This window comes from Bipolaris sorokiniana, assembly GCF_000338995.1.
Source record: "Bipolaris sorokiniana ND90Pr unplaced genomic scaffold COCSAscaffold_9, whole genome shotgun sequence".
NCBI classification, from domain to species: domain Eukaryota; kingdom Fungi; phylum Ascomycota; class Dothideomycetes; order Pleosporales; family Pleosporaceae; genus Bipolaris; species Bipolaris sorokiniana.
In genome coordinates, this window is record NW_006911903.1 from 1,228,368 (window position 1) to 1,249,119 (window position 20,752).

At 50.2% G+C, this 20,752-nt stretch overlaps 10 protein-coding genes across 10 annotated transcripts; 5 read left to right on the forward strand and 5 right to left on the reverse strand.

Annotated features, from left to right (window-relative positions):
• Window positions 1–501: 501 nt before the first annotated feature.
• Window positions 502–1,003, reverse strand: COCSADRAFT_161681 (uncharacterized protein; the record flags this gene model as incomplete). The annotated part of the gene is made up of 3 exons (XM_007703201.1): window positions 502–539; window positions 594–644; window positions 715–1,003. 3 exons carry the CDS (start codon window positions 1,001–1,003, stop codon window positions 502–504), a joined length of 378 nt encoding a protein of 125 aa, XP_007701391.1.
• Window positions 1,004–2,536: 1,533 nt separating this feature from the next.
• COCSADRAFT_120286 (uncharacterized protein) lies at window positions 2,537–4,038 on the forward strand. Its single transcript, XM_007703202.1, has 2 exons — window positions 2,537–3,171; window positions 3,244–4,038. The coding sequence occupies exons 1-2, from the start codon at window positions 2,896–2,898 to the stop codon at window positions 3,751–3,753; spliced, it is 786 nt and encodes a 261-aa protein (XP_007701392.1). The 5' UTR covers window positions 2,537–2,895; the 3' UTR covers window positions 3,754–4,038.
• A 479-nt stretch (window positions 4,039–4,517) lies between these two features.
• Window positions 4,518–6,533, reverse strand: COCSADRAFT_38043 (uncharacterized protein). Its single transcript, XM_007702868.1, has one exon. The coding sequence runs from the start codon at window positions 6,407–6,409 to the stop codon at window positions 4,970–4,972; it is 1,440 nt and encodes a 479-aa protein (XP_007701058.1). The 5' UTR covers window positions 6,410–6,533; the 3' UTR covers window positions 4,518–4,969.
• Window positions 6,534–6,674: 141 nt separating this feature from the next.
• COCSADRAFT_92869 (uncharacterized protein) lies at window positions 6,675–7,254 on the forward strand (the record flags this gene model as incomplete). Its single annotated transcript, XM_007703203.1, has 4 exons — window positions 6,675–6,734; window positions 6,795–6,830; window positions 6,889–7,026; window positions 7,114–7,254. The coding sequence occupies 4 exons, from the start codon at window positions 6,675–6,677 to the stop codon at window positions 7,252–7,254; spliced, it is 375 nt and encodes a 124-aa protein (XP_007701393.1).
• A 489-nt stretch (window positions 7,255–7,743) lies between these two features.
• On the reverse strand, window positions 7,744–8,394 carry COCSADRAFT_172578 (uncharacterized protein; the record flags this gene model as incomplete). The annotated part of the gene is made up of 3 exons (XM_007703204.1): window positions 7,744–7,830; window positions 7,886–8,102; window positions 8,195–8,394. The coding sequence occupies 3 exons, from the start codon at window positions 8,392–8,394 to the stop codon at window positions 7,744–7,746; spliced, it is 504 nt and encodes a 167-aa protein (XP_007701394.1).
• Window positions 8,395–9,971: 1,577 nt separating this feature from the next.
• Window positions 9,972–11,796, forward strand: COCSADRAFT_27609 (uncharacterized protein; the record flags this gene model as incomplete). The annotated part of the gene is made up of 3 exons (XM_007702758.1): window positions 9,972–10,033; window positions 10,100–10,169; window positions 10,399–11,796. 3 exons carry the CDS (start codon window positions 9,972–9,974, stop codon window positions 11,794–11,796), a joined length of 1,530 nt encoding a protein of 509 aa, XP_007700948.1.
• Window positions 11,797–11,972: 176 nt separating this feature from the next.
• On the reverse strand, window positions 11,973–14,129 carry COCSADRAFT_200777 (uncharacterized protein; the record flags this gene model as incomplete). Its single annotated transcript, XM_007703205.1, has 4 exons — window positions 11,973–12,160; window positions 12,897–13,167; window positions 13,200–13,640; window positions 13,887–14,129. The coding sequence occupies 4 exons, from the start codon at window positions 14,127–14,129 to the stop codon at window positions 11,973–11,975; spliced, it is 1,143 nt and encodes a 380-aa protein (XP_007701395.1).
• Window positions 14,130–16,037: 1,908 nt separating this feature from the next.
• On the forward strand, window positions 16,038–16,235 carry COCSADRAFT_92303 (uncharacterized protein; the record flags this gene model as incomplete). The annotated part of the gene is made up of 1 exon (XM_007703206.1): window positions 16,038–16,235. The coding sequence occupies one exon, from the start codon at window positions 16,038–16,040 to the stop codon at window positions 16,233–16,235; it is 198 nt and encodes a 65-aa protein (XP_007701396.1).
• A 358-nt stretch (window positions 16,236–16,593) lies between these two features.
• Window positions 16,594–18,774, reverse strand: COCSADRAFT_145403 (uncharacterized protein). The gene is made up of 4 exons (XM_007703207.1): window positions 18,193–18,774; window positions 17,910–18,141; window positions 17,163–17,860; window positions 16,594–17,111 (listed from the first exon to the last, which is right to left on the reverse strand). Exons 1-4 carry the CDS (start codon window positions 18,511–18,513, stop codon window positions 16,713–16,715), a joined length of 1,650 nt encoding a protein of 549 aa, XP_007701397.1. The 5' UTR covers window positions 18,514–18,774; the 3' UTR covers window positions 16,594–16,712.
• Window positions 18,775–19,093: 319 nt separating this feature from the next.
• On the forward strand, window positions 19,094–20,751 carry COCSADRAFT_172560 (uncharacterized protein; the record flags this gene model as incomplete). The annotated part of the gene is made up of 2 exons (XM_007703208.1): window positions 19,094–19,125; window positions 19,185–20,751. The coding sequence occupies 2 exons, from the start codon at window positions 19,094–19,096 to the stop codon at window positions 20,749–20,751; spliced, it is 1,599 nt and encodes a 532-aa protein (XP_007701398.1).
• Window position 20,752: the final 1 nt, after the last annotated feature.

A 20,752-nucleotide genomic window follows, 5' to 3' on the forward strand; every position in this document is an offset into this window, starting at 1 on the left:
GTCTCCACCAGGGACAGGGGTCATAATTACGAGGAGAAAGGAAAAAAAAAACATGAAAATTTACGGTATTGACAGCACAATGTTACAGGATTGAGCTTGGCATTACATCTTGTGCATTATTCGCGGAAAACCAATATTCTGTCAAATTTGGCCGAGCGCTTTTTTTAGTAGTTCTTGTTTTATGAGACCGATCTCATCGGCGGAGTATCGATTTTCCGATCGATCCATCTACAACATGAAGAAAGGGTTCACGTGCGCGTGTATACGAACAGCAAACTGAAACACACAAAAACAACCGGTATTAATTCTGCTATTTTGTTTTTCTCGAGGAATTCTTTGGTGGTACGCGCAACGAGAAGTACGTCACTTGTACCGTACTATGGCATTCAAAGAAGGTACTACATGCGTATGTACGTGTTCAAGCACAGGCATTCTACAAAGCACCATGTGACATTGCAAAAAAATGGGGAAGCGCTGGTAGCGGGCAGAAAGGAAGAAATGTCAAGACTGCATCTTGAGGACCACTTTGGCGCCGTTGTCTTTTGAAGGAGTCAGTACCTGGTTTCACATGTATCGAAATGCACACGACTCACCACCCATGAGGTCCGCATAAACATTTCCACTTTCGGCCATTAAGCCAGCGCCTGCTTATTATTAGCCGGGACTGGGAGCAAAAGGCGATGTTTTGCACCGCCACAGCCAAAAGACGCGTACCTGCAAACTGGAGCTGGTACGAGTCACCGTCTTTGTTGGCAACGACATCGTGTATCAGCGTGTCCGTATCGGCTTTGAACCACCATACTTTCTTTGGGGCGAAGCTGCGGTCTTCGGCCAAAGCTCGGGCAAGGACATGGCCGTCGCACTGAAGACGCTTGTTCTTGAGCTCGAAGACGGCAGGCTCCGCGCCAGTGGATGCATGGGTCTGGTCTTGGGTGTCCGAGGCGGGCTTGGAGATGGGACTGCCGTCGATTTCGATGGCGAAGGGGGCGGGGAGCGAGTCCATTGCTTTTGCAGCGTAAAGATGCAGTGAGATCAGAATCAGGCAGAGTAGTCCGACAACCCAAATTAACGTGCGGCGTTGCTTTGCTTCGGGGGGCATTCGTGGGTGTTGCGATGAGGAGCTGAAGTGGGGTGGTGTTTGCTAGTAGTGGATGGTGGGTTGGCGGGTTGGCGGGGGGCGACTTCATGCAACAACCTCGTATGCTGCTGCTGCTGCTGCTGCTACTCTATAGGAGATCGAGACGATGGAACAGCGCAGGTACGGACAAATACTGGATGCGGCTGAAGACAGTGCTGACACCTGCATCGACGGTTATGTTCCCCAGACAAGCCAATGCAAGTAATGAGACATGATTCCAATGCCAAAAAGCAACAGGCAGCCAGCTGATGTGCAGTGACGTTATCGAGCGGCGTAAGTAAAACGTCGTACCGCCTGCCGGCTGCCGGGCCCCGGCGCTGTCAGGGCAATATGTTTTGCCGGAGGGATTGTTCTACGAATGTACGTATATACGCGGGCGTGGGAGTAGATACTCGATCATCATACTACTTGGGGTATTCGAGCAATGGGGCATGGGGGTAGTAGGCGCCGTTGCGATGATCAGTGCTGCGTTGGGGCTGTATCCCCGGCTCACGCGCTCACTGCCAAGCCGCGAGGCTCCGCCCTCTACTCTCTTCCCACCGTCCTCCTGCCTCTCCTGGCTCCCATCCGGCCACCTCAACCTCGCCATCTCTCCCAATCAGCCCTGCAATCTTGTGCGCCTCCGAACAACGGCCATCTGTATCCGGCAACTGCCAAGCCCCAGGCTGCTCGCTAGCGGGCCCTGCAAGCGAATCCCTTGTGGCAGGTCCTTTCTGCCTTGCTTTTGACTTGGGGCATACAAAGCCCGTAGGCCACTGGTGTCCCCTGCCCATCATATCGGCCAATATACAGCTTGCATCGTGGTTCGTCCATGGGCAAATGTCACAGAACCCCCTGGTAATGCTTTTTCTTCGGTATCCGCGCCTGATGTGGCAAATCCTCGGGTTGCAGCAGGCGCAAACTAGACGTCCCCAGCACGATTCAGCCTGTTGCACAGCAAGATAACGTTGCATCAGCGACTAAATGCGCCCACCAGCCCCCGTTGGAGATCGCCTAGACGGTGCCTTACTGTGTCGGGATGTTAACATGGGAATACGAACTGTGTACTCCCTTGGCAGGCAATGCGAAATCCCCATCTCCTGCTCTCTCGGGCACAGCGTAGCATTGGAGCGCTACCGCTATCCGGCAGCTGAATTACAGGCAGCTGAACTACAACCAGCTGACACGCTGTTGCAATTGCTGGTGCCAGACTTGCCCTGACACCATGTAGACTACTGTACGTAGCTGTGCTCTCCCAGCCGTGGCAGAAAAGCAACAACGACGCCCGGAGACGCACGGCGTGCAGGCTGCAACTGTGACGCACAACACGCCAGTGACCCTAGCATTCGGGAGCAACCGCTGGATCAGCTGCCTCTTTTGGCCTCGACGCATAGAATCCATTGGGAAAAGCTTAAACCGCGCGTAGATAAGACAGCTGCTAGGCTCGGGGTAATTGGTCCCCACTACTTGATCTAAGGCACACGACGGACTACAGGTTAAGACTTTGCCAAGCCATAATAGGTCCCAAACTGGAAGGACAAATCATACTCCTAGCAGATCAGTCTTGGTTTACCCTAAAGCACGCCAGGACAAGGTCGGCCTTCTAGCATCTACACAACCATTGGAGTGTCAATGACTGACGACGACGTTCACTATAAGTATCCAGCAATCTGCCCTCTGTAATCATCATCAGCCAGCTCATCCAGTCGCTTGTCTCTTCAAATCATTCCATCGCTTCTCTCCAACAGTCGCTGCCTTTGCAAAGCCCATCATTCACCATGCGTTTCCAGTCTATGATCGCTGCTGCGCTTCCTGCGCTCGTCCTTGCCGCTCCTACTCCCCAGTGGGAGGAAGCTCCTGAGGAGTCCATTGTTGGTGGAACCACCGCTGCTGCCGGCGAGTACCCCTTCATCGTCTCTATCCAGCTCAATGGTCGCCACAACTGCGGTGGTACCCTCATCAACGGCAACACCGTTGTCACTGCTGCCCACTGCTCCGTCAGCAGCGCCATTGGCGGCTCCATCAACAACGTCGCCGTTCGTGTTGGCTCTTTGGTAAGTTCACTCATCTGATACAGTACTCTATGCACTTGAGAAAGGAGAGAGACTAACACAAGTTCTAAACAGAGCTCCAACTCTGGTGGCCAAGTCATCCGCGTCTCCAGGATCGTCATCCACCCCAGCTACGCCGCTGGCACCTCCGACAACGACATTGCCATCTGGAAGCTCTCCAGCTCCGTCACCGCCGGTGGCAACATTGGCTTTGCTTCCCTCGCCGCTTCTGGCTCTGACCCCGCCAGTGGATCCACCGTCTCCGTTGCTGGATGGGGAGCTACCAGTCAGAATGGCAGCGGCTCGGTCGCTCTCCTCAAGGTCAGCGTCCCCATTGTTGCCCGCAGCACCTGCGTGGCCAACTACAACGCCGTCAGACTCACCGTCACCAACAACATGGTTTGCGCCGGTCTCGCTGCTGGTGGCCGCGACTCTTGCCAGGGTGACTCTGGCGGCCCTCTCGTCGATGCCAACAAGACCCTCGTCGGTGTCGTCTCCTGGGGAAGCGGCTGCGCTCGCCCCAACCTCCCCGGTGTCTACTCCCGCGTCGGCACCCTCCGCAGCTTCATCGACCAGAACGCTTAAGCGCATACATCTTGCGGCATTGGGCAGGGGAATACATGAAAGCGAGTTGGATATGATTTGGAAATGGTCGACTTTGGATATGAAAAGAGCAACGGCTTTTTATGAGTATGGTATGGGGGAGGCCCTGAAGGGGGGAGGGAAACGGAGATGATGGATTTTGCTTTTCTTACTTTACCTCTTCTCCCTCCTTAATTTCGGTGACGGCATCTTGTAAATAGGTCTAGCCTCCCACGATTATTTTTTGTCTGTATCTTATTTTTTTCCTTTATGTAGCTAGGAAATCGCATTGTGTGTTGGAAACATCCTTCTTTTGCTCTCTGCATATTTGACAAGTGATGTTTTTGGATGCCCCTCATACTTTTTTTTACCCCACTACTAAGCGCCTTTTTTTGGTAGTACTCCGATTTCGCTACTAAACTAACTTAGTACACCGTACTAAGACTAGCTTAGGCATTACACTGAGTTTTGCCCCTTCTCCCTTACAAACAACAAACAATCCAATGCAAAGAAAAAAAAACTATTGGACCCAGCCTCCTAGTTCTCTTCCTTCTCAAGCTTCTTCCAACTTGTCATAATCCTCCATTCATCTCGATCTCGCCACACACACACACACCAAGCCATCTCTTCCTTATCGCGGCCTTCATTTAAACTCGATAAATGCAAACCAGGGTCTTCCCCACTCCCCCCCACCCCACACCATACATACCAAGAGTCTGTGCTTTTCGCTAAGCGTTGAACGGGCCGTTTTTTGCTAATCATCTTACCTTTGCATTTTGCTCCTGCTCTGATCGCCCGCTTTTGCGACATGTGATCGGAATCGGATCGGCTGAGAGGTGGGGGTTCGGGGATTATTCGTTTCATGCATATACGATGAATGTTTTAATGAGGATTTTGTTAAGAGAGGGTCGTAGATAATGGAAGGATGAGAGAAAGGTTTTTATGTAGTTGGTGGTGTGCATGTTCGTGTGGAATGTTCATGATGTTGTTTAAAGGGAAGATGCGACCATCCCGAATAGCGAAGGATGAGTGATGAGTGAACTAGAAGTGCCGACGTGGCGACACTTAATGAGGTTATTGCGGCACCACGGATATACAGGTTCCATCTAAACAAAAACAAAACGCCTGAAAATGGTACAAACGCAGACTTATTGTCATGCCATCTTGCCACTTAATCAAAAAAAAAAATTCCGTAAATATGCATTTCCATTTCAAAACTTCAATAGCGCCCACCCTCTCTCTTTCCTAAGTTCAACCCACCAAATCCAGTACTCCTACCAAGTCTATCCGTCTGACCTAGTGATCGCTCACTACGTTCCCTCTCTGCATTACCTAAACTGATCCGCTTCAATGGACTAACGTCCTTCTTACTCGGGCTAGCTCTCCGCTCAAATGCACCGCCAAGACTATCCCTTCCTCGGTTCGCGCTCCGCTCACCATCCCTCCCGAAAGCCGCACTAGTGGATTTCCTTAGCGGAGATGCAGCATGTGTGTTGATCCCGAGATATCCCCCATCGTTGACTTTGGTGTCAATGCTATTTCGGGATATGGTGGGGGCCTGGCGGAAAGGGTTTGGTGGTTGCGAGGAACGGATTGGAGAAAAGATATCCGCATCAGTTCCTGTAGATGTGGTTGCATATTGTGGGTTGCTGTCTCGTCGGCGGAGTGAAGGCGTGTTAGAGGTGGAGCGAGCATTATCGGGATCGTACTGTGAGGCGTAGCTGGCGTTCGGGTTTGTGCGGAAAGTGCGATTGATGACAGTCTTGGGTGTGTAGGTAACAATTTCGCTAGCTAGGTCGTCACTGCTGCCCTTGACACCGACGCTTGAATCCTGATTCCGATTCTTTGAAATGGTCTGAACGCCCACGTCCCTACACGGCTTCTGCAATGATGGGTGCACAAACTTGCTGTCGTACTCGTGAAGCACTTGGCGACTGATCAGAGCATTATCCTTGATCTGTTGGGAAAAGGAGCTTTGCAGCCACCACAGCTGCAGCGATAGCACTGCTCCGATCAGAATAGTTGTTGTGACCCTCACACTCGGGCTCGGATCCAAGGGGCCAACAGGAAGGTTGAGGTAATAGAGCACCACATGAAGAGGGCTGAAGAGGCAAAACAGTTTGAGGCACAGCGGGTTGGGGTCCCAAACCGCGACCTCCCAAACGTCCCGGCCCTCTATAGGATGCGCCCTGTCCGCAGCATTGTTTTGTACCAGGTTTCTCACGAACTGCATTGGACTCGCAGCAGCTGGAGATGAGTCGACACGAACGCGCTTCGCGCTGGGTGTCCGCGGCGCTACGTCCACTTTTTGTTCAAACAGGCGGTAGTACCGCCTCTTTCCCCAAACGAGCCATGCGTTTACGAAGCTTATTCCACCCAAGACCATGACTAACAAACTCAGTGTTGATTTTAGCCATCCGGGACCTTCGACCTCGTTGAAAACACCGTCATCATCCGAGGCGGCGGATGCGCCGCTGTTTGCCTGCGCGAGGACAAAGAGTAGATTCGCGCCGAAGCCGATATAGAGGGAATACAAAGACGCAAAGTCTTCCCAGTCAGAACTGTTGAGTTCTTCCGAGATCCAGATGAGCCAGTCGGAAGGGTCGGTGTATGCTTTGATGCGTTCGGCGAGCGGCGCGCGGCGCACGAGACGGGGCATGGTGGCGGAAGAAGTATTATTATAGCAGCGGCGCTGAGGTGTCGCCGGCCAGTAAAAGAAGTTGAAGAAGTAAAAGGAATGTGAGGCAGCGTCGAGTGTCACGACATGGCTTCGTGGTTTGAGGTGAAAGGAGGAGGGAGAAAGAAGTCGGAATAAGGGCCCAAAACATTTGGCCAAACACGGACTAGGGCCCCATGACGACGGCGTGCAGCTTCCCCAGCCAAGCTCCGACCTCACCACAGCTGCCCTTCAAACACATCCCGCCATGGCAGCACCGGCAGCGCAATACAAGGACAGACAGTTCCTCGCCGTTATCGGCGATGAGGTGCGTACATCACGCGCCCTTTGACGGGGTGTCTCGGGGAAGCCGACTGACTGTTTGCAGGACACTTGCACGGGCATGTTGCTCGCGGGCGTAGGCGTATGCTATAACTCTCTCCGGATGTCGCGATGAAGTAAAAGACTAATAAATAGTACAGCACGTTACCCAGCCGCCAGATAGCCAGAAGAACTTTTTGGTTGTGGACGGCAAGACCGAGACGTCGGCCATCGAAGCCGCCTTCGATCGCTTCACCAACGAGCGCAAGGACATTGCCATTCTGCTTATTAACCAGCATGTACGTTGAGTCGCTGGCCATTTGCGAGCATGTGGCTGCATTATGCGATTGCAAAGTTGGGTGCAGCAACAGGCTGACGAGCGCTAGATTGCCGAGAGGATACGACACCGTGTTGAGAGTTACACCGCCGCCTTCCCCTCGCTGCTTGAGATTCCGTCCAAGGACCACCCCTATGACCCTGAGAAGGACAGCGTACTGAAGCGCGTCAGGAGATTGTTCGGAGAGTAGATGCGCTTGAGGGAGCACTAGCCAGTCGAATGTACACAATGTATCATGCAAGCAGCGGTACTAGCACGAGACATTTTGGCCAGATGCTGATTTGCGCATGCATATCACGTAGAAATAGTTGAGGAATGATATCCATCAAGTTGAAACAGCTCAAAATGCCATACATGGATGCATATCAATCATATCTACATTAAGCGTGGCCCACGAACTCGACAACAAATCCAAACTATGCGCCAAACCCAATACAGTACTGAAATTGCGCGTTTACCAAATGAATAGCTCATATCATTCTCACAGCTCGTTCCTTCGTCGTAACCGCTCCCGCACCATGTCTGCTAAGGGCCCAGACATTTGCACTCGTGGCTCACCAAACTTGATGTTGCCACCATTGTTGGCAATCTTCTCCCCCGTCCCTCCTCTGCATCGTTGAATATCAGACACCGTTGTTGCTCGTCGTGTGTGATGGTGTCCAAGTAGATTTGGTGACATTTACCGGTGGAATGCAATCTTGGCGGTGAGGCAGGTGATCTTTTCCTCATTCTCCGTGAATACATCGGCAAGAACGGTGTATTGACCCTATGGTACTGTTAGCATCGTCTTGTAGTGTCCGAGAAGGATTCAGGAGGCGCACCGGAGGAATCTCCCTGGGCAGATCAACATCCTTGGTCAGGCTCATTTCGCCCTTCTTGAGCGGGCAATCAAGGTCTCCCTTCTTAATGGTGTCGCATCCATCGGCGTTCTGGTTGATGAGCGTGATAATGCCATACTTGACCTGGAGGTGCATCTTGAAACCCTCGCCAACCTCTTCCTTGAAGTTGCCCGTGGCTTTGATGCTGAGCGTTTGCCCACTATGCGCGCGTTAGTCCCGATTTACAAGGCTCCAGGCTACCGAAGCGTCGCGACGGGTGAGCCTGGGAGATGTCGAGATGGAGGCACGTACGGCTGGGGAGGGTTGGGGCTAAGGTCGACCTTCTCGATGGTAAGGATGTCGTTGGCTGGGTCGCCGCAAAAGTACAGCGGGTTTTCGCCAGGCACCTTGTACTCTTCCTTTACGACGACTTGGTCGCCTCCCATCCACGAAGGCGAGGCGGAGACGGAGACGGCGCTCAGCGCGGCAACGAAGAGCGTGGTGAGCTGCATGGCGGCGGTGGCTGACAGCGATTAGACGAAAGGCGCGTGTAAAGTGACTTCGAAATAACAGTCCTGTAGCTGGAGAAAGGGTTTGGAGATAGATGTGGAGGAGGAATGTGGAGCTCTGCTCGTTGGTTCAGGTTGGCGTCTAGAGATAGCGGCTGCGACTCCATGTGAGGCTGGGGCGAAGCTTGGACCCTGTTACCAACGTCATTCTTGTTGGTCACGTTTCATACATTAGCGTCTGCACTAGCCTTTTGTGGCCCTTACAAGCTAGCTCTTCTCCACAACACCATCCCAATCCAGTTGGGTATGTATGGGGACACTCGAGATTCATTCTGAATGTAAGTTCTGGATGCTGTACATAAGAGAGCTATTTGCAGTTTTGGAGTCGTTGACGCTGCCTTGGTAGTAGCCCTGTAGTCTAAACTCTTCGTACAGCTAGTCCAAGTATTTCTCCTATTTTTTACATACATTCCGTAATCACCATATCCAAATTTGACAGCGGTGAGTTGGCCAAGTCATTCAAGTCTCTGTGTGAAGACGTGGAAAAATTGGAAGGTTGATTTGCTTTTATCAGCAACTGTACACCGATTTCACCGCTAGTTTAGACAATAGGGACAAGGTCGCCATAATGCATTTGATTCAGTTTCTTATACTCTGGGAGGACGCTGTATAGCTAAGATCCTTTGGTCGAAGTCCTTAGAATCATCGGCTAAATCGGCGTTTGTTCGGTAGTTGAATTTCTGAGTGATCTTGAAGTGCTGTTTATGTCTTTTTCATCTAATATTTGTTAAGGCTATTCGTTACAAGTCCCCGATACACATGTTGATCACACCTAATATAAGTACATAGGCAAGAAGCATATATTTTGGAGTTGAAGTGAAGTAAGGACATTAGATCAGCGCTGTGTATAATCACGTGGCCATGCACGTGACTAGTCAAGTCAGCAGCAGGAAAGTTACGTAACTAGCCACGCAGTTTCTACAGTAGTCTCTCTTTGGTAGCCATGTTTTATAGCCAATATTATATTCGAAAATATCAGATCAACTAAAAAATCGAAAAGCATCCCGCGGAACACGTACACTTCGATCTTATCAAGGTCGTGTTATCTAGGCTATCAATGGAAAGCAATCCAGGCCTGCCGATCGATTGATTTTCTTGGTAGTTCTAGGACCCGAGGAAAGTGCGCTTCAGTTTCATATGCGATGACGGTGTAATGGCATAGAAAAGAATGAGGGAAGTCAAAGGAACAGATACTTGAACTTTATTTCAACTGCAACAGTCGGGGGTAGAGCACAACATCACTGCAGGACTACACTAACATAAGGAACGTATCCATTCAAGACGCCAAAAGAGTGCTATTAGTGTCTAGAAATGGTGTCAGCGGAACAATAATAAGGAGTATGCATCTCTATTATTACTCTTGTTCATTCTCTTGGTATTATCATAGATATTAGTTTGCGCGGTGGTATGAGGTTTTCATTCTTGCAGGGCGCCCAACACTGTGGATTGCCATGGCACGACTCGGATTTATCCGCCGAGGCACCTGACCCTTCGGCATACCTGCATGTGGTTGGGATACAATGTGGATATTTTTCAAGTCCCGAAGGGTGTGGAGCAAAGACGAACGGCAAGCAACGGTTAGGTATATCCGGGGTCCAACCAGCCATGTCACGGCTTTGCTGCAGAACGAACTCCACATATAATTTAGCGGTGTGTATCCCTACCATAATGCGTTAATCCAAAAGGTCAACAGATCAGCAACTTACGCACGGATGCATGTAAGCGACCTAAGCATTGCTTGGTGGTGCTTAAGTACCTAGTATAGTTCTTGACTTGCTATTTTTCTTGCTGCGCTCGGATTTGTATTCTCACACCGTGTCTCACAGGAGAAACCCAGAAAATGGTCTTTCAGCACGATGCGGAAAAGCATGGCGACGTATCGGACAAATATACAGCAAGCGCGAAGATTAAATTCTAATGCGATTACGAATCTAACTCAAAACCTAGGACACTCAAAACATCGATGCCGTCGAAGAAACAAACTCTCCCGCTGTCCGGGCTTTAATCTGGAAACAAGATCTGCGCATTGTCCCTTTGTGCGCTACGATTTACCTCCTTTGCTTTCTCGACCGCTCCAACATCGGCAATGCCAAAACCCTCAATGCCAACGAGGGGCATTCCCTCCTGCAAGAAACGCACATGACCAACTCCCAGTTTACAGTCGCCCTAATGGTCTTCCTCGTTGCCTACGCTGTGTTCGAAATACCGAGTAACTATTTCCTCAAGAAGTTTAAGCCGAGCCGGTGGATAGCCTTTCTCATGTTTGGATGGGGCGCTTGCACAATCGGACTCGGTGGTGCGAACAACTATGCCACTATCACCGCGGTCCGTTTTCTGCTTGGTATATATGAAGCCGGGCTATTCCCCGGCTTGGTCTATTATCTCACGTTTTGGTATCGTGCGCGCGAAAGAAGTATCCGTGTTGCTATCATTTTGGCGAGCGCGACGCTGGCGGGGGCGTTTGGCGGTGCGATTGCTTATGGCGTAGGACACATGAAGATGGTACACGGAATCTCTGCCTGGAGGTGGCTATTCATATTGGAGGGAATTCCTTCGTGCGTCTCATCGGTCGCGGTATGGCTACTTTTGCCAGACTATCCTGAGGAAGCATCGTGGCTGTCGACATCCGAACGGGAACTGGCTGTTGCACGTTTAGAAAACGAGGGCTCGAAAGGTAATGCCCCTTCGCTCACCTGGAAGACAACAAAAAAAACATTACTCGAAGGCCGTCTCTGGGTACACTATATCATTTACTTTGGCATTTCCGCACCATTCAGCTCGCTATCGCTTTTCACTCCGACCATTACTGCTGGCTTGGGATACGAGAACCTTCAGGCCCAGCTCATGACGGTCCCTCCGTACGCAGTCGCGTATGTGGTCTCTATCATCACTGCTTGGTCATCAGACTATTTCAATGCCCGCGCGTTGCATGCTGCCGTCTTATCTACTATCGGTGCGATTGGTTTTCTTGCGTCAGCACTGCTCCCTGCCGACGCCTTCCATGCACGATATGGGTGTTTGGTCGTTGCGGCTAGTGGTGCATTCTCATGTATCCCACCACTACTGGGCTGGTTGAGCGCCAACATGCAAAGCACTGCTGCGACAGGACTGGCGATTGCGCTCAATGTTTCTTGGGGTGCTCCCGGCCAGATTGTCGGCGTATGGATATACAAAGCAAATGAGAAGAAGTCGGGGTATCCGACAGGGCACTGGACCAATTTTGCGATGTTGATGATGGTTGCTGTTGGATGTGTCGGCTTGCGCTTTTACTACCAGTGGCGTAACAAGAAGATGCGGCAATTGGGAACGGATGGAGCAAATGCGACGAGAGAGTTTAGCTATTAATTAGACATGTTGTATGTTTAATAGAGCTTAGTAGAACATCGGGGGTAGTCAACAAACACATATGATTTTCTTTTCTGAGTTTAAGTTACAGATAAGCTACACTGCAATCGATGAAACGAATTGTAGACCCGCAAATGTAGGTGTGCCCTCGAAGCTTGCCATCTTGAAGTCATCTTCTAAACAGAGAGAACAGTGCTCCTGGACCTAGATCCACCCACATTGCCGGGTTTCTTAACTATGTAGCCACCATGCCCAATAATTTCAGTGAAGTTAGAAGAGCCACCTCCGTTCCACAGCAAGATATTTTTTGTTTCGTTGGGGAGGCCTGAAAGGGCACCAACAGTAGTTGGGTAGTAGAGGCAGTCTAACTTTGTTATTCCTTTGGAGTCTCCGTAGCCAAGCACAGGAGATGTGGATCCTGATGTAGATTAAGCCCACCTCTTTCGTAAGCCCGTAGGATTCCCGAGTGCCGTTCCTTTACGACATTGATCATGCGTTCAATCGCATCCGCTGCAAGCGTTTCCATGTCCCCTTGGTGCGATGTCGATCCCGTAGTTACCTGACACAGGCCTAGTCAGTGGGCCAAGTCCCTGGATGCGGACGATATCCAGCACCAGGCGGTCCTGGTCAGCGGTTCCATGCGACGCCAGTCGACTAAGCTCATAGTAGATGTGCCATATAGAGTGAAGGTAGCCTTCAAGAGAATCGACTCCATCGCCTATAGCACAGTATCGCTCGCTAATGATCCAGGTGCGATTGGTAAAGGCTCCTAAGCGGACTTCCTCGATCTCTCCCCGCGCGATGCATTCACGGACATTCTGCCGGCCGTGGGTGGCATCATCCAACGTGGTGATATCAGATGGGCCCCTTGGCGATGGGCTGAGCAGTGTATCGCGGAAAGCATGCATACTAGGAGAGCTGTAGCGTAGTTGAGTTAAGTTCATACGCACAGCAGGAAGTTTAGAAGGACAAGTAGCGAGAAAATGAGGCGAGCGCTAGCTAGTTGCCGTCCACATTACATGGAGGAAGCATACTCGTAGCTGGTGGGAGACGTGTATTGTCTAATGCTGATAGGTAACCTAAACGGGCCATTACGTAACATCTCTTATTGACTCTGCGGCGTAGGACGTCGACACATTTGCCATAGTTAGAGCTAGAAACGCGCCGCTCTTGTAGATTCGATGAAACAACGGTAACTACGTTGTCACAAGCGGCGGGAGATCTTGTACATGCATCCGTGTTCTGGTTGCCAGCAGCGACGGCAAAGTGAAGGCCACTACGTATAGCAGCATCGATAGCTTGGTTCTCCCCGACAGAGTAGCCCGAGGATGATAATCTCATATTGACAACGCTGCCTCTGAAACCCTTTCCCTGCTTTTGACAGCCGATTCGTGTGCTTTGACCGCGTATTGAATAGCTTTGACAATATCAGAATTGTAGGTTGCGAATCCGCCGCCAAAGGCCTTGAGGGAATAGAAATTTGCCTTCGTAGCAATACCATGCCTCTTGCCAATAAGAGCATCAGAGCAGTACATGCCATGGCCACCAGTATCTTTATCAGGCGCATTCTCCAAGACTGTCTTGAGCCATGTTGCCCGACCCTCGAAGTTAACGTGCTCAATGTTGGTGCCGGAGTCTATGACACAGACGTTAACACCTGCACTTCCGTCAGCGGCATATAGATGGTCTTTGAATGTTTTATTCTTTAGAGATTTACGCTGAGAGATACGAGCAAGGCCCCAGAAAGCATTCCTCTGAACTATAGGCACGTCGCTTACAAGGTTGTGGATCTCAGGATCGTTTGCGTCGAGATAGTCTTCAGAGTCGCGTTCGATGTAGTCAATCTATCAAAATGTTAGTGTCAAGCACTAGATATATGTAGGAGGCTAGATAGAGTTAAGTACTATGGAGACCAATTGTGTAGTTGTGGCATGGTTGTTGCCACAATTGGGGACTAAGCACTATATCACTGTCATCGAACAGGTGTTGCGGATTTGTCGCATTGGTACTGCACACCAGCGGAAAAACGTGGATAAAACATACATAAGAGTGACGCTGAATTGACTTGATAATATCTTCATCGAAATGACCAGAGTATCCCATAAGCTAGACATCTCATATGTATGATTGAGACCAGTGAAGACGTCGCCAGAGCGCTTTCGAAGCTCTATGCGATCCTCACTGTTGGGTTGAATGCTCTGTAGCCAGGCATAGTGCTTAGAAGGATCATCGACATCTTTCTTGAAAACAACAATGTATTTGTTAGGGACTACAATCTCTGAATCTGATGATAGGAGTGGGGCTATGTTGTTGCCAGTAATCGCTGTATGCATCGGCGACGCTACGACCAAAGCCGACAACGCAGAGAGTATATTGTATCTAATGATAGAAATTTAACGTTTACTGTGAGTACAACGAAAGATCAGATGAAGAATGATGAAAGAAAAAGAGATACCGGTAATCGCAGAGAGATAAGCTAAGTAGATATAGCAATTGAGCTTTCTTATTTAAGCTGCTTGAGGTTATTAATCAGTTTATCAGGTTACTATAGCTTGATGCAGCTCTGGTATAAGTGGAGATACGATTTACATACTTGCAATGCTTTTATGACTTGGTATTTGGGTCACGTTAAGCGCATGAACTCATCGCTGATTAGCAATAAGAGAAAAGAAAATCAAAAGGACAGTAGACTGCATTCTCAGTTGCCGATTTCGGGACGCTATACCTAAACTTTGTTCAGTTGAGTGCAGACTTGTATGACAGAGGATGTGTCGTGTTGAGATGCCAAGCTAGACAGTATTGAACAATCCCTTCTCAAGCCTAAGACGATGAGCTTCCGCTTCGCCCGAAACAGAACTGAACAGAAAAGTAAAAGCGAACAGGTCCATAAATCTCTGCAGTACTATGATGGATTTGTGATTGCAACATCCCTAAACTGTGCGATGACTTTTTTGGTCTGTTGGGCACGTTAATGCTGAGCTTGACAAGGGATCAGTTTGGGTTGGAATATCACCAGCGGATCGAAGGCTCCTTCTCCGTACACATCAGAAATGTCGTCCTATCGAACTATGATTCCTCCAACCTTGCTCTACGGTTATCTTTTTCTAGAATTTTCCGCAAAGTAAGTATGAGCAGGATACATCAGAGGCTATCATAGCGCAATGGTTTTGGATGCTGAACCAATTAGCGCTTGATCGCAAACCAAATACTACTGTCTTCTTGATTATGCTCGAGAAGCCTTTTGACGAACCGAGAGAAGAATCTTCCATCATGTACGCTCTTGGTAGCTTTGTTGTGGATGTCTCATCACGCAAACCAGGCATAGATTGAACAAGGTCTCAAGCCTCCAAAAAACCAGAGGGGAGATGAGAATAGGACGCAGTGAAGGATCGGGCATTAGGGGAATCCAAGCTTCTAGAGGATTAGTACTTTACTGCACAACTTACCAACTGTCCAAAGCTTGCGCTGCATCAGAAAACAGAATATTCAATAAAGTAACAGTACCTTGACCTAGCATGCAATGATTTCTTTCTTGTTGATCGAAGTAGATTTAGTTTATTAGAGCGAACATAAAAGCGCGGAGATGGAAGGAACGATCCCTAGCCATCTCATCCCTCATCCCTATCCCATCAGGACTCCTTACAAGCACACAATGCGGACTTCTCTGGCTACTCTCCTTTTCACTCTATGCGCCGCAGCATACAGTGTCGATACTCGGAATTCGTTCCAATGCCAAAACGGTAAGTGGACGAAAAACATTCTACCCCTAGAGCCTACCAGTCAAGCTCACATTTACAAAAAAAACAGGTGCCATGCCATCCGTTACATGCGCCAGTCCTTCGGACGTACCAGATTGCTCTTGCACCTGTACCAACGGCATAACATTCAACCAGGCCCTCTCACCTCCCGGTTTTGGTCCGAGTGCTTCCCCCGGATGCCAGAATGAGAAGGAGGCCTGTCTCTTGCGCGAGCAAGACATCGCCACCAATCTTCTGCGTGAGCAAGAAACCGTTGCCAATCTCGATGAGCAAATGAGAACGTCCAATGTGTGCAAGGACAGCTTGACAACCCAGCTCAACACAGCAAATGCCCAGCTACTGTTGAAACAGCAACAGCAACTCAAGTACGACGAGATGCTCGCTGAAGAGGAGAAGCGACGAGCGCGATCATTCCGCTACCAGGGATGCTACACACAAGACCGATGTCGAGTCATCAAACGGAAATATACTGGCGATGCCGCCATGACGAGGCAGAAATGTGCGGCTATCTGCAAGGATTGTCTCTACTTTGCTCTGGGACATACTAAGGAGTGCTGGTGCGGTGATGCATTTCATACCGCTACTGAACTTGTTAATGATGGTGCTTGCTCTGCGAAATGTGGGGGCGATAAGACGCATGCTTGTGGAGGGGACGGGATGCTACCTATTTATTCGAAGTAAGGGGTGGGTGGATAGGCGTTTAGTTAGACTGGTATGTCTGGTTTGGGGTATGGTGGGATTAAATGGCTGGATACAGTTGAGGTATAAAGGGATTGAAACAAGTGATTACTTTTTGTAGGCATAGATTGTTGAAATTGATCGAAGTAGGGTACTTGTGCTATAATATACATAGGTAGACGCACGCTATCTGAGTCCCTTTGTAAGTGCATTTGATTGGCTCGTTTCGTTAGCGAATGTGTAATATCGATCTAGATCTAGTCCCAATGTGTTATAAGCTTGCCTAGAATACGCTATCAAGAGTAACCGATGTAAAGATATATAGCAAATCACGTGATTTGGTACTTTTTCACTGATGCGTCTCATAATAGATTCATAATGATTGAGGGTATTATTCCGCTAAACTACAGACCTACAGAAGAGTGATAGTATCTTCTCTATTACCAAAATTACATCATAACGGCTTAAGCAGTCATCACCTTATGCGCGCGACTCGACTCGCTCAATGTTGTTCTGCTTCTCAAACTGCATCGCAGTGTCCCTGAGAGCAGGCTTCAGGGAGTCTGCTACTTCGCGAGTGAACTTGCGCGCTGAAACCCTGTGCTCAAACATAACATCAAGCTCAGAGTATGTGAAGCCCTTGGGCTCAGGAAGACGGAAGTAGCCCCAGAGGATGAAGAGCAGTGCAACGCCAGCCCAGAAGAAGCCACCTTTGGCACCCCAGTTCCAGTCGTTCTTACCAACCATCTTGGGCATGATGGTGTTGGTAACGAAGACAATAGAGTTGTAGGATGCGCGCGAGAGAGCGACGGTCTTTACCCTGAGACGGGAAGAGGGAATTTCGGCAGCGAGAGAATAGCAGATGGGTCCGAGGGAAAGCTAGTCATGTCAGAGAAAATGCGAAGAAAACCACAGCCTGAAAAAACTTACCTGGAAGCAGAAAATCATGAGGATAATCATAATACCTCCGGCCAGGCCGGCGCTTTTGTTCGACTGCGGTGCGAGGCCGAGAAATCCAACAATCAGAAGAATGAAGAAGATAGAGGTGAGACCGACAAGGTAAATGGGTCGTCGGCCAAAACGCGTCATGATCCACCAGGCGATGAAGCAACCAACTAGACCCAAGCAATCCTGACCAATGGTGAGATGGAACGAATCGTCTTGACTAAGACCAACACCGAGCATAAACTGTGTTCCAAATCCCATAAAAGGAACTCCACACAATGCCTGAGTGATGAATGCCATGGCGCTGACCTCAGTGCGGTGAAGGTCACTGCCGCGGAACAAATGCCAGTAGTTGGTTCCTGCTCCAACCTGCTTCTCGTACTGGTTGGTAACAACCATCATCTCAACGTGGGCATCCAGGTCGAACTTGACGCCTTCTGTAGGGGTGGTAATCTTGCGGATTGCGTCCTTGGCCTCGTCGATACGGCCCTGTCTGACGAGCCACCATGGCGATTCGGGTGCAAGGAGGGTAGCGGCAATGATTGGAATCGGCCAGATCCACTGGAGGGCAAAAGGAACACGGTAACCCCACTGCGTCGCGTTCTTCATCAGACCAGTGAGGATACCAGTGGAGAGAAGACCACCGATAACCCAGCACATGTTGATCCACGACGTCATGTATCCTGGCACTAGTCAGTATTGTCTTGTGCTCCGCGCGTTTGGTTCACATACCTCTAAGTTGCAAGGGACAAAGATCCGCAGCATACGAGATGGCAAGTGTCTGGAAAACGCCCCACGGAAGACCCTGGATGATACCACCCACAAGGAACATTTCCAGGCCAGTAGAGAAGAATGGAATGAAGATGGCGCCGATCATGAAGACCATGCTGCCAATCATGGTTTTTTTGTATCCGATCCATTCTGTGATGTAGCCGTTGATGATGAGACCAAGGATGCATCCGACCTATTAGATCATGTTAGTTGATAATGTTGATAGTTGAAATGAGGTCCGCACCTGAGTTCCGTTGAGAATGATAGTCTGCCATCGCGAAGAGACCAGCTTGTTGCCATCAGCGTCGACCTCGTCGCCGAACCGGTTGCGAAAGGGAGTGAAGGCGAAGAACTTGTTCATCAAGCTCGTATCGTATCCTTCCATAACGACGCAGAGTGAGATGATGAAGGAGAAGACAATGGCCTTGTACCAAAAGCGCAGAGCCTGGCGAACGGTCATATTTTGCTCATTGCTGATGGCTGCGCTGGTGTCGTCGGCGGGATTGGAGGCGTGAGAGGCAACGTTCTCAGCCACTTGGGCTTCGGTCTTCTCCTTGGAAGCCATGGTGGTTCAAGCTCGAGGATCGGGCAAGACACACAGAGTTGTCCCAGGGGATTGAGGGTTGGTGATGGAGACTGGAGTGAGAAAAGATTTGAATGGGGCCGAGGCGTAGATATATAGAGCGGCCGAGAGCATGGCTACAAGCGTTAAGATTCGGGCCAGAGTCGTGCCATGAGAGAAGGCTAGTCCGAGGGAGTGGTTGGCCCAGGTGCTCGGTAGTGGCCGAGAGGGGCATGGCCAGATCTACTTGCGGGGAAAACCATGGGGAGAAGTTGATACAACGTGCCCGTGGGGACAAGATGGAGCATTCTGCTGGGCGTGCTGTCCAATAAGCAGCGCCGACGAGACTTGCCCAGTCCGTTGCCCAGGAGAGAGACTTTTCCGACAGTAAACCGCCGCTAGCAGAAGGAATGGCACGTGTTTGCGCTTGGCGGGCCAGTTTCCTGTTCTGGCCTCTGCCGCTCCGAGGTTGTCGCGAGTCGAGGCCAGCCAGTGTTTTCATTCACACCATTGACTTTTCCGTCAGTTCTCCGCTTTCCTTACCCCAGAGATGGTCGCCAAACTTGGCTGCTTTTAACACGCTATGCGCAAACCGTCTGCCTGTACAGTTTGCCGGTAAGCCCTCGACTACACTGGCGTCTTCAAGCCACACATCCATGCTGACGCTGTTACAGGGCGCGTCGTCGCAAATGCATCTATCCAACACACGGCGTGGATGCGGTGTGTGAGTACTGTTCGTCACATGGCCAACAGTGTATCCAAGGCCCACCAGAAGGCGGGTACTATGCAAGGCGCAAGGCTAGGCTGCAATCGCTCAATTCGCCTCCACAGAATTCCCAGAACCAGGATGCCACTCCAGCAAGGCACACCGAACCAGACCTGCCGCCCCTTGCACTGAGACGAGAGCTAGTCGATTTGTATTTCGACTACATTCACGACCAGTTCCACTCCATCTACCATCGCGTATCCTTCCTCCAAGATGTCATGCATGACCGAGTCCCGCCAATTGTGCTTCTTGCAATGTTTGCTCTCTCGGCACGATTCTCAACCAACCAAGCATTCCATGGAACAGACCCGAGGGAACGGGGCGAACGCTACCGGATACGAAGTGAGGAATTGCTTAACATCCGTCATCTGCACCCCACCACCGTTCAAGTCTGCCTGCTCCTAGGTGCATACGCTGCCGCTAACGGCCAGACGGATGTCGAGAACATTTATTACAGCATGGCTGGGCGCATGTGTCTGGCCCTCGACTTGCCAAGCCGCCCAGTTGCCAGCCTAATAGAGCGTGAAGTAAACATAAGGATATGGTGGACCATATGTATGGTCGATGTTTGGTCTTCAACTGCAGTCCGATTGCCGCGCATAATGCCATTTGATATCGCTGTGCCTCTGCCAGTTGACGAGTTTCCTTTCTCGTCTATGGGCACCGATTCGGAACACGGGTGCACCGATCCGACATCTGTATCCTCTCCCCTCATGGCTGAGATGGTGAAACTCAACAGGATCCTGTCCAAGATCATTGATTTCAATCGCACATGCGTGTCAGACCACCTTGAAGGCTTGCCACTGGAGAAGGGCATGCGCGAGTTGTCGCGCGACTTGGACGTCTGGCTCGAAAATCTCCCGCAACATTTGCGTGACACGCCGGACAACTTCAAATACTTTGCCTCACGGGGTCATGGGCGTATGTTTGCGGCCGTGTATCTAGGATATTACCATTATGGTCAACTCCTGAATTACCAGTTTCTATCCCTGTCGACTGAGGCGTCGGCAGAGTCTGGGCGATATGCAGACGCATGTAAACAGCATGCTGCACGGCTTTGCTCCCTGGTGTATCGTTCACATGCAACACCTGGTAGCGAAGTCATGTACTCGGCAGTGTCACACGTCCTCGTCATTGCATCTACTGTACAAATTCATACCCTCCTCTTTTCCCCTGACGAAGCAGAGATACGAATTTCAAAAGCAAGACTGGAGCGCAACTTTGAGATTTTGCTCCGGTTGCGCGCATATTGGCCTAGTGTGGATGGTGCTATGAGTCGTCTTCGAGCATTCCACCAGACATGTCTTCGAAGCAAAGAAACTAGTTTTGTGCTTGATCGGTGGCTGTTACGCTTTCTAGTCCAGTTTGCCCCTCACATGGAGCTTGAACCGAGAGATCATGATCCTGAGTACGAGGCGCTGCTGGCTTTGAGCAAGCAGTCGCCGCTATCTTGCTACTCAGGTCTATCCCTATAAA

What these genes read in the sequence shown, in the direction of transcription:
- COCSADRAFT_120286 (XM_007703202.1), top strand. Translation starts at nt 2,896, where the DNA reads ATGCGTTTCCAGTCTATGATCGCTGCTGCGCTTCCTGCGCTCGTCCTT. An exon ending in CCGTTCGTGTTGGCTCTTTG is followed by an intron (nt 3,172 to 3,243) that starts GTAAGTTCACTC and finishes AGTTCTAAACAG; the next exon opens with AGCTCCAACTCTGGTGGCCA.
- COCSADRAFT_145403 (XM_007703207.1), bottom strand. Translation starts at nt 18,513, where the DNA reads ATGGCTTCCAAGGAGAAGACCGAAGCCCAAGTGGCTGAGAACGTTGCC. An exon ending in TTGTCCCTTGCAACTTAGAG is followed by an intron (nt 17,861 to 17,909) that starts GTATGTGAACCA and finishes GACTAGTGCCAG; the next exon opens with GATACATGACGTCGTGGATC. An exon ending in TCATGATTTTCTGCTTCCAG is followed by an intron (nt 17,112 to 17,162) that starts GTAAGTTTTTTC and finishes TGACATGACTAG; the next exon opens with CTTTCCCTCGGACCCATCTG.
- COCSADRAFT_38043 (XM_007702868.1), bottom strand. Translation starts at nt 6,409, where the DNA reads ATGCCCCGTCTCGTGCGCCGCGCGCCGCTCGCCGAACGCATCAAAGCA.